This window comes from Prionailurus viverrinus, unplaced genomic scaffold (assembly GCF_022837055.1).
Source record: "Prionailurus viverrinus isolate Anna unplaced genomic scaffold, UM_Priviv_1.0 scaffold_35, whole genome shotgun sequence".
Classification (NCBI taxonomy): domain Eukaryota; kingdom Metazoa; phylum Chordata; class Mammalia; order Carnivora; family Felidae; genus Prionailurus; species Prionailurus viverrinus.
In genome coordinates this window covers 3,621,727-3,637,415 of record NW_025927605.1, presented here as the reverse complement: position 1 = coordinate 3,637,415, position 15,689 = coordinate 3,621,727, and the positions used below count along the sequence as shown (strand labels likewise).

The 15,689-nt window shown below is 44.3% G+C and overlaps 1 protein-coding gene across 1 annotated transcript; it reads right to left on the bottom strand.

Annotated features, from left to right (window-relative positions):
• Window positions 1-8,884: 8,884 nt before the first annotated feature.
• Window positions 8,885-9,289, bottom strand: LOC125158523 (keratin-associated protein 4-12-like). The gene has a single exon (XM_047845739.1). It carries the CDS (start codon window positions 9,287-9,289, stop codon window positions 8,885-8,887), a length of 405 nt encoding a protein of 134 aa, XP_047701695.1.
• Window positions 9,290-15,689: the final 6,400 nt, after the last annotated feature.

Sequence of the window (15,689 nt, the reverse complement as noted above, 5' to 3'; positions counted from 1 at the left end):
ATGTGTCACATTGATTGATTTGCAAATGTTAAATCAGCCCTGCAGCCCAGGAATGAATCCCACTTGATCATGGTGAATAATTCTTTTTATATGCTGTTGAATTCGATTTGCTAGTATCTTATTGACAATTTTTGCATCCATATTCATCAGGGATATTGGCCTGTAGTGTTCTCTTTTTTTTGCTGGATCTCTGTCTGGTTTAGGAATCAAAGTAATGCTGGAAGTTTTCCTTCCGTTTCTATTTTTTGGAATAGGTTGAGAAGGACAGGTATTATCTCTGCTTTGAATGTCTGGTGGAATTCTCCTGGGAAGGCATCTGGTCCTGGACTCTTGTTTGTTGGGAGATTTTTTGACAGCTGATTCAATTTCTTTGCTGGTTATGGGTCTGTTCAAGTTTTCCATTTCTTCCTGTTTGAGTTTGGGAAGTGTGTGGGTGCTTAGGAATTTGTCCATTTCCTCCAGGTTGTCCAGTGTGTTGGCAGGACATAGTATTTTTCATAGTATTCCCTGATAATTGCTTGTATTTCTGAGGGATTGGTTTTAATAATTCCATTTTCATTCACGATTTTGTCTATTTGGATTATCTCCCTTTTCTTTTTGAGAAGCCTGGCTAGAGGTTTATCAATTTTGTTTATTTTTTCAAAAAACCAACTCTTGGTTTCATTGATCTGCTGTGCAGTCTTTTTAGATTCTATATTGTTTATTTCTGCTGTGATCTTTATTATTTCTCTTCTTCTGCTGGGTTTGGGGTGTCTTTGCTGTTCTGCTTCTGTTTCCTTTAGGTGTGCTGTTAGATTTTGTATTGGGGATTTTTCTCGTTTCTTGAAATAGGCCTGGATTGCGATGTATTTTCCTCTCAGGACTGCCTTCGCTGCGTCCCAAAGCGTTTGGATTGTTGTATTTTCATTTTTGTTTGTTTCCGTATAGTTTTTAATTTCTTCTCTGATTGCCTGGTGGACCCATTCATTCTTTAGTAAGGTGTTCCTTAACCCCCGTGCTTTTGGAGGTTTTCCAGACTTTTTCCTGTGGTTGCTTTCAAGCTTCATAGCATTGTGGTCTGAAAGTGTGCACGGTATAATCTCAATTCTTTTATACTTATGAAGGGCTGTTTTGTGAGCCAGCATGTGATCTATCTTGGAGAATGTTCCATGTGCATTCGAGAAGAACGTATATTCTGTTGCTTTGGGATGCAGAGTTCTGAATATATCTGTTAAGTCCATCTGATCCACTGTATCATTCAGGACCCTTGTTTCTTTATTGATCCTGTGTCTAGATGATCTCTCCGTTCCTGTAAGTGGAGTGTTAAAGTCCCCTGCAATGACCACATTCTTCTCAATAAGGTTGCTTATGTTTGTGATTAATTGTTTTATATATTTGGGGGCTCCCATATTCAGTGCATAGACATTTATAATTGTTGGCTCTTCCTGATGGATAGACCCTGAAATTATTATATAATGCCCTTCTTCGTCTCTTGTTACGGCCTTTAATTTAAAGTCTAGTTTGTCTGATGTAAGTATGGCTACTCCAGCTTTCTTTTGACTTCCAGTAGCATGATAGATAGTTCTACATCCCCTCAGTTTCAATCTGAAGATCTCCTCAGGTCTAAAATGAGTCTCTTGTAGACAGCAAATAGATGGGTCTTGTTTTGTTTTGTTTTGTTTTGTTTTGTTTTGTTTTGTTTTGTTGTTTTTATCCATTCTGATACCGTATGTCTTTTGGTTGGAGCATTTAGTCCATTGACATTTAGTGTTATTATAGAAAGATATGGGTTTAGAGTCATCGTGATGTCTGTAGGTTTCATGCTTGTAGTGATATCTCTGGTACTTTGTGGTCCTTGAACATTTCACTCACAGAATCCCCCTTAGGATCTCTTGTAGGGCTGGCTTAGTGGTGATGAATTCCTTCAGTTTTTGTTTGTTTGGGAAGACGTTTATTTCTCCTTCTATTCTGAATGACCGACTTGCCGGATAAAGGATTCTCGGCTGCATATTTTTTCCGTTCATCACATTGAAGATTTCCTGCCATTGCTTTCTGGCCGGCCAAGTTTCAGTAGACAGGTCTGTCACTAGTCTTATCGGTCTCCCTGTATATGTTAGAGCGTGTTTATCCCTAGCTGCTTTCAGAATTTTCTCTTTCTCCTTGTGTTTTGCCAGTTTCACTATGATATGTCGTGCAGAAGATCGATTCAAGTTACGTCTGAAGTGAGTTCTCTGTGCCTCTTGGATTTCAGTGCCTTTTTCCTTCCCCAGATCAGAGAAGTTCTCAGCTATGATTTCTTCAAATACACCTTCAGCCCCTTTCTCTCTGTCTTCCTCTTCTGGAATTCCTAGTATACGGATATTGTTGCGTTTTATTGCATCACTTAGTTCTCTAATTCTCCCCTCATACTCCTGGATTTTTTTATCTCTTTTTCTCAGCTTCCTCTTTTTCCATAACTTTATCTTCTAGTTCACCTGTTCTCTCCTCTGCCTATTCAATGCGAGCTGTGGTCGCCTCCCTTTTATTTTGCTCCTCATTTATAGCAATTTTTTTAGCTCCTCCTGACTATTTCTTAGTCCCTTGATCTCTGTAGCAATAGATTCTCTGCTGTCCTCTACACTTTTGTCAAGCCCAGCCATGAATTTTAGGACTATTATTCTAAATTCTTTTTCTGCTATATTGCTTAAATCGTTTTTGATCAATTCGTTAGCTGTCGCTACTTCCTGGAGTTTCTTTTGAGGAGAATTCTTCCTTTTGGTCATTTTGGATAGTCCCTGGGGTGGTGCTGAACGGCAGGGCACTTCCCCTGTGCTGTCTGGAGTAACTTGTGTTGGTGGGCGGGGCTGCAGTCAGACCCGATGTCTGTCCCCAGCCCACCGCTGGGGCCACAGTCAGACTGGTGTGTACCTTATCTTCCCCTCGCCCAGGGGCAGGACTCACTGTGGAGTGGAGTGGCCCCTGTGTGGGCTACTTGCACACTGCCAGGCTTGTGGTGCTGCTTTCATGGGATCTGGTGTATTACCCGGGGTGGATCCGCAAGGTGCACAGGGGCGGGAGGGGCGGGCTCAGCTCGCTTTGCTGTCGGTGGTCCCCTGAGGGAGGGGCCCTGCAGCACCAGGGAGGGAGGCCGACCCGTCCGAGGGATGGATCCACAGAAGCACAGCGCTGGGTGTTTGCGCGGTGCAAGCAAGTTCGGTGAACTGGTTCCCTTTGGGGTTTGGGCTGGGGGATAGGAGAGGGAGATGGCGCTGGCCAGCGCCTTTGTTCCCCACAGAGCTGAGCTCTTGTCTTCCGGGGCTCAACACCTCTCCTTCCCGGTGTCCTCTCGCCCTCCCTCTCTCCGAGCAGAGCTGTTGACTTATAACATGCCGGATGTTAAGTCCCGCTGGCTGTCAGAACTCACGCAGTCCGGCCCCTCCGCTTTTGCAAGCCAGACTCGGGGGCTCTGCCTTGCCCGGAGGGCTTCCCCTCCACCGCCTCCGGCTACGTCTCGCCAGTCTGTGTAGCCCGCCCCTCCTCTCCGCCCTTCCTACCCTCTTCCGTGGGCCTCTTGTCTATGCTTGGCTCCAGAGAGTCCATTCTGCTAGTCTTCTGGTGGTTTTCTGGGTTATTTAGGCAGGTGTGGGTGGAATCTAAGTGATCAGCAGGACCAGGTGAGCCCAGCATACTCCTACGCCTCCATCTTCTCCCTGTTTCTTATCTTATTCTTAATAACATTATTCTGCACCATTTCTGGCAAAAAAACCCAAGTTGGAATATTCAGCAAGTTCCTCTCCTGAGGATTTACCTTTTGCTGGCAAATCTACAGCAAACAGTTTTTGGATCTATTTCAAATGTGAATGGAATGTAGTCCATTCGGGTTCTTTTAGTTACTATTTCTGCTTATTCTCCATTTTGTGATAGTCCAACATAGCACACAGCAAATCTTTTGAAAGACTTATTACATATGGTTGAGACACTTCCGGGAAGACCACACATAGAGACCTACTACTTTGTTCTGTTCATTTTAGCATTGGGGAAGTGCCTCTCTCAAATTACTGCCAGGTCTAAAGCATGTATGTTGAGTGGATTTGTTGAGATACACACATTGACAGTTACTGGCATTACAGATGTGATGTGGAGTCTCCTACCCAGGTATTTACAGTTAACTGAAAAGATTACACACACACACACACACACACACAAGTGTAATAAAATATGAAACAGTTACATCAAAGGTGGGAATAGTAGTGTAATTTAAGTAAAGAGTTGTGTTTTAGGCAAATTAGCCAAGATGACAGTTTAGTAAAGACATAGATTTTATTCATAAATAATTGTAGTCACCATTTCTCACTTACTTTACGATTTATTATAAATTTTAGGTGAAGTTTACACACATTGGAATGCACAAATCCTGACTGTATTCATCCAGTGCGACACGTTTTCAAAAAGTGATGCACATCCATGTAATCCCCACATTTATCAAGAAGAAGAACATGCCCTTAGACCAAAAAGTCCCCACTTGTCATTTAGTAAACTCCCTGGTACCAGAGGCAATTGCCATCTCAATACATTTCTCACCGTCACATTGTTTTGATCTAGAACTCCAAACAAATGATAATATAGTATAATTTCTGTTCTGTCCTCCACTTAGCTTGGCACATGCTAATGTTGATGCAGGTATCACTAGATCAGACCTGTCCTAACAAAGTACCAAGGTTTATGATAGCTATTACCAATTACTTTCATGGTAGGGTAACCAACTTTCATTTAAGCTCATCATTTTTAATAACATAAACAGAGTAAGAAATTGAGTTCCTCCTGGTTTTCAAAAAAATTTCTTATTGTGGAAAACATACATATACTAACACGTGTAAAACATATAAGTACAAAAATCATTATGGAGCAAATCGTCTGTATACACAACACTTGAGTCGAGAAATAGAACACTGCTCTCAAGATGGCTCTTCCTATGTCGTTTCTTGGTCATAATTCTCCTTCTATCTTATAGATGGCTACTATGCTGATTTCTGAAGGAACCATTTCATCTATTTTCTTTATAGTTTTATAACCTACGTATGACCCAGAAACAATAAAGTTTGCTTTTAAATGTTTTCACATTTTATATAAGGAAATCTTACTATATATGTGTTTGGATTCTTTCACTCAATTATGTAATGGTTCTAGTAGGAAGCCTCCAAGGTGGCCCATTAATTTCAGCCTCTTGGTGTTCAGAGTCTCATGTAATTTCCTCCCCTTGAGTAACTTGCTTCTATCCACAGGATATGACAATATCGAGTGACTGAGTTACAAATGATTGTGATTTTCATTTTAATGCCAACTCTTTCTCCCTCTCTCACTGGCTTTGATAAAGCCAGGCGCTGTGTGGGAGAGATCCTTGCAGCAAAGAACTGAGCGCAGTCTCATTGGACGACCAGCAAGGAAGTGAGGTCCTCCCTCCTGTGGACTGCGAGGAATTGAATCCTGCCAATGACCACATAAGTGACCTTGGAAGTGGATTCTTCCCCAGACCATACCTAGATGAAACCCTGGTGCCAGCCAGCACTTTGAGTGCAGACCTGTGAAACCGTATGAAATGGAGAGTCTGGGTGGGCCGTACCTGGATTTTGGATCCACAGAAAGAGAGAAAATAAATTTGAGTGTCACTCTGAGCTACTAAATTTTTAGGTAATGTTACATAACAGTAGGGAACCGGTACAGATTTATCTAGGGCCACGGCCCACACAGGTGAGAAGGGATGGATCAGAAGGAGCAGAGAGAAATAGAAATGCTAAAATGGGTATAGTCATAAGGTCACAAAGCCCACGTAGCCATTCCCTAGGAGGTTCTGGGGCACTCTCTTTACCACGCTATTAGGGACTCATCAAGTACCGGTGTCAGCAGCATCTTGGGAGAGGAGTGCCTATTGTCTAAAGTTGGAGGTTGTGGTAGGGAATACTGTGACCAAACTGTGCTCCCTAGGAAGAATGGGGATGGTCATAGCTCTGAATGACTGAGTCATGTGCAGGACTTAATTGTAGGAAGTAATGTGGGTATAATTATGTGATTGCCAACAAGGTTGGAATGACAAAGGGGCAGAATGATATGTGACCCTCAGGGATCTATCAATATGGATAATAGAGCATGGTTTCCCTCATAATAGGATATAGGCAGAGAACTCAGTTTCACCCTCATATACGCAAAAGCCTACACGCACGTGTGCATGTGCGCACGCGCGCGCACACACACACACACACACACACACACACACATACAAACACACACAGACATATACACCTACCCCTGGTTCTGCCCATGTCTGTGCATTTCTGTCATTAACCTTGCTCCAGGTGGTTTGTCACATTTTCTACCAAAACCTACAAGTAGAGAGTTAATGGTCAGCTTCTCTGTTCCTTAGCTGACTTGCCTGGCACAGTGACCAAGGTCTTCATTCCTTATATTTCTTATATTCCTTATTCCTTATATAGGTGTGTGTGTCTGTGTGTGTGTGTGTGTGTGTGTGTGTGTGTGTGTGGAATTAAAAGAACATAAGAATGAAGAACAAAGGCTGAGGTCATTGATCCAATGGAAAGTCATGTTCCCTGACACAGTTGGCAGAGTCAGGCTATTAGCAGACCTGGAAACCATTAACCTACAAATGGAGAGGCCAGTCCTCTAGGTTGAAGGGCTGCACGAGTACATATCATAGAAATTCTTTCATGCTTCTTCCAGAAGTTTATGGCCATTGGTTCAGCAGAAGCTAGAATACTCATGGGTTTGCAGGCTGTTGGACATGGGATCTCAGTTGAACTCATTGCTGGATACCCATGATCCTTCATGTCCCCTATTTAAATACCTTGATCTAGATGTGAGAGTTAAAGGAGAACTTTCCCCATTACCTTCATCTGGATGATCCACTAGGGGGAATTTGTGCCTCTTTCTATGTTAATTGTAGGCTGTGTGCCTCTAGAGGTCTCAGCTCTAAGACAGGAAAGCTCATTGGAAGGCATGTGGGTAGTTCTGATTGGAAGTAAAATTCTGGCTGCCACCTTACCCCTTTGGGTTTCTAGTGCCAGGAAGGCAGCAGTCAACGTTAGGAGCTACAGGAGCCACAGGGAATATTTTTAGCATTCAGGTGATCTGCAGGGTCATTTGTGGTATTCCTAATCCCGGCATTCACTGCAGATGGGCAAGTAGTGTAGCCTGAAGAGGACATAGGACCCATGGGTTCAGAACTCTCAGGGATGGGGACCTTGGTCACAACACCAGGCAAGGAAGGTAAAGGAAGAGCGGAACTGCCCTCTAACCCTCATGTTGTAGGTTTTTACAGAAACTGTGACAAACCACATGGAGCAAGGTTAATGAGAGAAATCCACAGACATGAGCAGAACCAGGGGTAGGTCTCAGCCTCTGGGGTGGGGGACACCTGGAGTTCTTTCTCTCCATCCGTTCCACCCATCAGAGGATGTCAAAACGTAGTGAAAGTGAGGTAGGAGTACAATTGCCTAACCCCTTCGCCTCTGTGACAAGCAAGTCCGTGGCCCAGTACACACCCTTCATCTGTGGGTCAGAATACGGGGGTGGAGGTGAACTGAAAGCACCCTTTGTCTTAGCTTCTTTTACTCCCATGTGCTGACTCCGCTTTACACTGGGTCTCCTGAGAGCACCTCCTTCCTTATGCAGTACTTATGCAGGAATACCCGTTGTAGGCTCTAGTGTTTTGAATGCATCGTGAGAATCGCAGTTTGGTGCGGTCCGCCTCAAGCATAGCCTCCTCAGAGAGACACTTCCTAACATGGTGAGCTGTTTTATTCGTGGGAGTGTCTCCTGTCCCTCGGGATACATGATCTTTCAGGAATTGGACACAGGAAGTCTAAAACCAAGTGTGTACAAGCTGTGAGAAGCAACAGCATCCTATGAAAAGATTCAGTGGTTCAGCGGAGAATAAGGTCGAGAGCCCACGGTGTCACCCAGTGACCGTTCATATCATAGGGAAATGTTTGAAGGCACTGTTACTGAGACTTGGAACACTGGTGTCAGGTCGACCTCAGGGTCGGAGCTCAAAACAGAGGCTTGAGAGCAAGTAGATTGTCTGGGAGGTGGTCCCAAGTAGTGCTCTAGGGATACTGTGAAGTGATCCAGGGAAGGGTGGAAACCAATCCAGGTTGATTTCAAGAGCAGGTGAGTCCTGTGGGCATCGGGGGTTCGTTCAGTGCTACTGAGGCCCTCCGGTCTCACATGTCCCACTAGAGGGGATAGAGGCTAGAGCATTTATCCACCAACTACTGGCCACTGTTTGAATGCTCCTCCCAGGCACGTGCCTTCCCTATTGTGTCCTTTGCGATCTGCTCCTTCATGTAGACCGAGCCCTCCGCAGAGAGTTCCAGGTGCTTTCTGCAAGCCACCATCCTACACTGTTAGCATGGGAAGGACTGAGGTGATAGAAGTGAAAATGCTGAAATCGCCTGCTACGATCTGCTCGTTGTGCAGAGAATAGAAGACCTGGCAGCTAAGGGTGACCATTCATGAAGGAAAAAAGAATGAGACACGATTCTTTATATTTAATGCCTGGAAAGTTAAGATTTATTTGCTATATAGAAACATCTCCATACAGAACATCGGGCAGTAACAGATACATCAGGTAGGATGATATGTTATCGTATATCAGGGAAAATACAACCTTTGTACTGAATTGGGATGGACATCATAAGAAAGAGGTGGGAGGGAATTGGGCGGTGCGGTGGTATATTCCAAGGCCAACCAGTTGAAAAATCACTGGGAACTGAGGTTTTACAGTTGGCCTCACATGATTCAGCTCCCCGTTGGACGACATGAAGGAGATTGGCTGACGAAAACAGCAGGGTGCAGGTCAGGGCACTCAGCAGCAGCAAGAGCCACTAGAGCAGGTTGGGTGGTGGCAGGGGGTCTAGCAACAGCTGGGGCGGCAGCAGCTGGACACACAGCAGGTGGGGCGGCAGCAGGTGGTCCGGCAGCAGGTGGTCTGGCAGCAGGTGGGGCGGCAGCAAGGCTGGCAGCAGCTGGAGCCACAGCCGCTGGAACCCCCACAGCAGGGCCGGCAGCAGCTAGAGATGCAGCAGCTGGGCCTGCAGCAGCTGGAACCACAGCAGCTGGGGCGGCAGCAAGTGGTCCTGCAGCAGGTGGTCTGGCAGCAGGTGGGGCGGCAGCAAGGCTGGCAGCAGCTGGAGCCACAGCAGCTGGGGCGACAGCAGGTGGTCCTACAGCAGGTGGTCTGGCAGCAGCTGGGGCGGCAACAAGTCTCCTGGCCACAGCCCTGGTCAGAGCAGACGGAGCCACAACAGGAGTTGACCATGGTGTCAGAGGGTGGAGGTTCTGGGATAGTTTCCAGGAGAGTGAAGAGCTTGAATTTCACGTCTCCTTGCGCCTTGGCCTCTTATATACTGCCCGTCCATGGTGAGTTGTCAACACATCTTCCTTGTGTTTGTTTACCTAATATTTAAGTAATTATGATATTTCACTTTAATGTTTGTCTATGTAATGGTTTAAACTTGAGGGAAACAATATTTTCTTTTCTAGATTTGATGAATTCTATCTGGTCTGCTTTTCCTTCTGACTTATACCCTCTGGCATCTTCTGGACCAGTCTTTCCTCATCTTTCTCCCAGAGGGCTTCATGTGATAGGTGGCACTTGCAATTACATCTTTTTGTTCCCTGCTACATCCCCCAGCAGGATGGGATGAAGGCAATCCTGTCTTTGGTTGTGCATTTCTTCCAGTGATCAGTGGGGAGGAAATCACATCCGCAGAGGATGGAGTAGGCATGCAAGAAGAGGAAAAGTTCCAATTTTGTGGGTCATTGTTGATCAGTGAGGAAGGGAGCAGCTGCCTATGAGCATGTGATGTTGCTGATCTCTACCACTGGAATGGGTTTTCTTGGATGTTTCTAACTTTGGATCATGCTGTCTACCCCCAATTACGGCAGACAGTCACCTTTATGGTTCCCGTCACTGTCATGATTTGTAGTTCATTGAGCATTAATGTTGCCGTCATGTATTTTGTGTTGCATTTCTCTGGATGGTTTTTAGATTCTGGAAGACACAGCCTCTTTTTTATTCTTATCTCATTCTTTATTAAACATATTCTTCAATGGAGCAATGCAGATGTTGAATAATCAGAATGTGCCTGTCCTCAGAACTTATCTGTGTAGTTAGGAAATCTGTAGCACACTTTTGTTTGGATACATTCAAAATGTTCGTGGATTTTAGTCAATTCAAGTTCATTTAGTTAGTGTTTCTAATTATTCTCCATTTAGTGATAATCCAACTTGAGCATGCAGCAAATCATCTGAAGGGCTTATTAAATATGGTTGGGACAAATCCCAGAGGATCTGAAGACAGGTGGAGCCTGAGGGTCAGCATTTCTAACCAGTACCCAGATGGTGTTGATCCTGAATGCCCAAGGACAACACATAGAGACCTACTCCTTTCTTCTGTTTGTTGAAGCTTTGAGGACGTGCCTCTATCAAGTTCATTCCTTTTTATGAAGCCACCTTGTTGAGTGGATTATCTGAGATACACACACTGCAGTTATTGATGTCACAAATATGATTTTGGGTCTCTTCCCCCAGGAATTTACAGACTACTGAGAAGCCCCACTGCACACACACATATAGATAACTGCAACATAATATGGAGAGATACATCAAAGGAGTTCACAGTTGTATAATTTAAGAGAATTGTGTTTAAGGCAAATCAGCCAGGATAATGGTTTGCTAAAGACTTAGATTTATTCATAAATTAACAAGTCACGGTTTCTTGTTTACCTTTTATGATGTATTTTACAAATTAAGTGGGGTTTACACAGATTGAAATACACAAATTCTAAGTTTAGTCATCCGTAGTGTTAAGTTTTGATACACAGAAGCAGGACCTTGCAATCCCCACATCTTTCAAATGAACATTTCCATTATATCAGAAAGTTCCATATTAAAGTCCCCAATACCATAGAGGCAATCAGTGTTTTAATATATTTTTCATTATAGATTTGTCTTGATACAGACTTTCCAATAATATGTAGTATATACAGCAAAACCTTGGACTGCTAGTAACTTGTTCTGCAAAAGTTCTGCAAAATGAGCAAAGATTTCTAATAAATTTTAACTTGATAAAGGAGCGATGTCTTGCAACACAAGTAGTATGTGATGCCAAATTTCACATACTCACAACTGAGCCCAATGGTTCTTGAAATTCACTTTGATACAGGAGTACTTTGGATTACATGCATGTTTCCAGAATGAATTATGCTCGCAATCCAAGGTTTTACTGTATACTAGTACTATAGTGTATGTAATATCTCTTCTTTTTGATACTGTTAACTTGTCTTATACCTGTGAGAATCATAAACGTTGATGCATATATCACTAGTTCATTCAGTGTTGTACTAGAGAAGTACCAAGACTTACCTTAACTATTACCAATAAAATTCATGGTAGGGAAACCAGCATTCCTTAGGCTTGTCTTTCATTTTATTAAAAAACAAGTTTTTTAATGTTTATTTATTTTTGAGAGAGAGAGAGACAGAGTGTGAGCAGAGGAGGGGCAGAGAGGGAAGGAGACACAGAATTGAAAGCAGGCTCCAGGCTCCGAGCTGTCAGCATAGGGTCCGGTGTGGGGCTCGAAGCCATGAACTGTGAGATCGTGACCTGAGCTGAAGTCCGACACTCAACTGACTGAGCCACCCAGGCACCCCACGCTTGTTTTTCATTTTAAATCTTCAATAGAGTATGCATTTCAGTTCACCCTAAATTTTTCAAAAAACGATTTCATGTTACGTAAAATGAACATAAACTGAAACACATACAAAATATAAGCATGAATGATAAAAAATAGTTATGGAGCAAACATCTATGCACCCATAGCTTGACTCAAGAAATAGAACATTGTTACAACTAAGAAGACTTTTGAAATGCCTTCTCTTAACCACAGTCCTTTTTCTACCCTACAGATGAGTACTGTGCTGACTTTTCAAGTAACCCTTTAATGTATTTTCCTTACAGTTTTATGACCTAGGTATGCACACCTAAAAATATAGTTTCATTTCCCGTGTTTCTGAATTTTTATATGAATGAAATCTTACTGTAAATGTGTTTTAATTCTTTCACTCAGCATTATGTAAGAGTTCTGATAGGCAGACTCCAAGAAGACCCAATGATTTCTACCTCTTGGTGTTCAGGGTCTCATGTAACTCCCTCCCCTTAAGTAACTGGCTTCTAAGCCACAAGGTATGACAGCATCATCAAGTGATTGAGTTACAAAAGATTGTGACTTTCATCTTAATGCGAACTCTTTCTCTCTCTGTCACTGACTTTGATGAAGCCAGGTCCTATGTGGGAGAGATCCTTGCAGCAAAGAACTGAGCACAGTCTCCATTCAACAACGAGCAAGGAATTGAAGTCCTCCCTCCTATAGCCTGTGAGGAAATGAATTCTGATGACCAGATAAGTGAACTTGGAAGTGGATTCTTCCCCAGGCAAGGCTTCAGATGAGACCCCAGTGCCAGCCAGCACCTTGAGTGCAGCCTTGTGAAATCCTATGAAATAGAGAGTCTGGGTAGGCCATACCTGGATTTTGGATCCACAGAAACAGAGAAAATAAATGAGTGTTACTCTAAGCTGCTAAATTTTGAGGTAATGTTACATAACAATAGATAACCAGTACAGATTTACCTAGGACCACGGCACACACAGTTGAGAAGGGAGGGATCAAAAGGTACAGAGAGAAATAGAAATGCTAAAATGGATATAGTCATAAGGTCACAAAGCCCACATAGCCATTCCCTAGGAGGGTCTGGGGTACTCTGTTTACCATGCTACTAAGGAATCATCAAGTACCAATGTCAGCAGCATCTTTGGGAAAGGAGTGCCTATTCTCTAAAGTTAGAGGTTGTGGTAGGGAATACTGTGACCAAAGTATGCTCCCTAAGAGTAATGGGGATGGTCATACCTCTGAATGACAGGGTCCATGCGGCAGCACTTAATTGTAGGAAGTAATGTGGGAATAATTATGTGCTTGCCAACAAGGTTGGAATGACAAAGGGGGCAGAATGATATGTGACTCTCAGCGATCTATCAATATGGATAATAGAGCATGGTGTCTCTTATAATAGGATATAGACAGCCAAATCAGGTTCGACTTTATATGTGTGTGTGTGTGTGTGTGTGTGTGTGTGTGTGTGTGTGTGTGTGTGTGTAATTAAAAGAACATAAAAATAAAAGAACAAAGGCTGAGGTCATTGATCCCATGGAAAGTCATGGTTCCTGACACAGTTTGCAGACCTTAAGTTACACTTTTCACAGACCTGGAAACCACTAACACAAAGATAGAGATGGCTAAGATGAGGTCCTCTCTAGACTGAAGACCATAGGAAGTGTACGTCATAGAATTTTTAGTCCTTGCCCAAGGAATCTACAGCCATTGTCTCAGAGCAAGCTGAAATACTCATGTTTGCAGGCTGTTGGACATGGGATCTGAGTTGAACTCATTGCTGGATACCCAGAATCCTTCATGGCCCCTATTTGAATACACTTATCTAGATGTGAGAGTTAAAGGAGAAGTTTCCCCACTACCTTCATCCCAATGATCCCCTGGGAGAGGGGGGGAATTTGTGCCTCCTTCTACCATAATTGTAGGCTGTGTGCCTCTAGAGGTCTCAGCTCTAAGACAGGAAAGCTCATTGGAAGGCACGTGGGTAGATGTGATTGGAAGTAAAATTCTGGCTGCCACCTCATCCCTTTGGGTTTCTAGTGCCAGGAAGGCAGCAGTCAACGTTAGGAGCTACAGGGGCCACAGGGAAAATTTTTAGCATTCAGGTGATCTGCAGGGACATTTGTGGTATTCCTATTCCCGGCATTAACTGCATATGGGCAAATAGTATAGCCTAAAGAGGACACAGGAACCATGGGTTCAGGACTCTCAGGAATGGGGAACTTGGTACTGAACCAGGCAAGTCAGCTAAGGAGCAGAGAAGCTGCCCGTTAACTCTCATCTTCTAGGTTTTTATAGAAACTGTGGCAAACGACCTGGAGCAAGGTTACTGAGAAAAATGCATAGATATGGGCAGAACCAGGAGTAGGTATACGATATCCCATTCTGATTCTCTTTGCCATACATGCCGTCATCCACAAGGTAGTGCAAGTGTGGGCTACGCGTGGTTCACACTGATCACGCACTATCTGCAGGTAACTGTCTCAGGCTCTGGGGGGGGAGGGGACACCTGGAGTTCTTGCTCTCCCTCCTTTCCACTCACGAAAGGATGCTGACGTAGGAGCACAAAGGCCCAGCCGCTTTTTCCACTAAGATGAGCAAGTCTGTGGCCCAGTACACACCCCTCATGTGTGGGTCAGAATACGAGGGCGGAGTTGAACCGAAAGCACCCTTTGTCTTAGCTTCTTTTACTCCCCTGTGCTGACTCTGCTTTGCACTGGGTGTCCTGAGAGCACCTCCTTCCTTATGCAGTACTTATGCAGGAATACCCGTTGTAGGCTCTGGTGTTTTGAATGCAACGTGAGAATCGCAGTTTGGTGCGGTCCGCCTCAAGCATAGCCTCCTTGAGAGAGACACTTCCTAACATGGTGAGCTGTTTTATTCGTGGGAGTGTCGGCGGTCCTTTGGGATATGTGATCTTCCAAGAATTGGACACAGGAAGTCTAAAACCAAGTGTGCACAAACTGTGAGAAGAAACAACATCCTATGAAAAGATTCAGTGGTTCAGCGGAGAATGAGGTCGAGAGCCCACAGTGTCACCCAGTGACCGTTCATATCATAGGGAAATGTTTGAAGGCACTGTTACTGAGACTTGGAACACTGGTGTCAGGTCGACCTCAGGGTCGGAGCTCAAAACAGAGGCTTGAGACCAAGTAGTTTGTCTGGGAGGTGGTCCCAAGTAGTGCTCTAGGGATACTGTGAAGTGATCCAGGGAAGGGTGGAAACCAATCCAGGTTGATTTCAAGAGCAGGTGAGTCTTGTGGGCATCAGGGGTTCGTTCAGTGCTACTGAGGCCCTCTGGTCTCACACGCCCACTCAAGGGGAAAGAGGCCAGAGCACTTATCCACCAACTACTGGCCACCTTTCGAACGCTTCTCCCAGGCACTTGCCTTCCCTGCTCTGTCCTGTGATATACGTTCCTTCACGTAGACTGAGCCCTCCGCAGAGTTCCAGGTGCTTGCTGCAAGCCACCATCCTACACTGTTTGCGTGGGAAGCGCCGAGGTGATAGAAGTGAAAATCCTGAAATCGCCTGCTATGATCTGCTCGTTGTGCAGAGAATAGAAGACCTGACAGCTAAGGGTGACCATTGAAGAAGGAAAAAGAACGAGACACGATTTCTTATATTTATGCCTGGAAAATCAAGATTTATTTGATATACAGAAACATCTCCATATTAGAAAATCTGGCAGTAGGTGATACATCAATCAGAGTGGCACGTTAACCTATATCAGATAATACAATCTTTGTAGTGATTTGCGGTGGAGTTAGTAACAAGGAGGTGAGGAGGGAGTGGGTGGTAGGGAGGTATATTCCAAGGCCAACCAGTTGAAAATCACTGGGAATTGAGGTTTTACAGTTGGCCTCACATGATTCAGCTCCCCGTTGGACGACATGAAGGAGATTGGCTGACGAAAACAGCAGGGTGCAGGTCAGGGCACTCAGCAGCAGCAAGAGCCACTAGAGCAGGTTGGTGGGTGGTGGCAGGGGGC

What these genes read in the sequence shown, in the direction of transcription:
- LOC125158523 (XM_047845739.1), bottom strand. Translation starts at nt 9,289, where the DNA reads ATGGTCAACTCCTGTTGTGGCTCCGTCTGCTCTGACCAGGGCTGTGGC.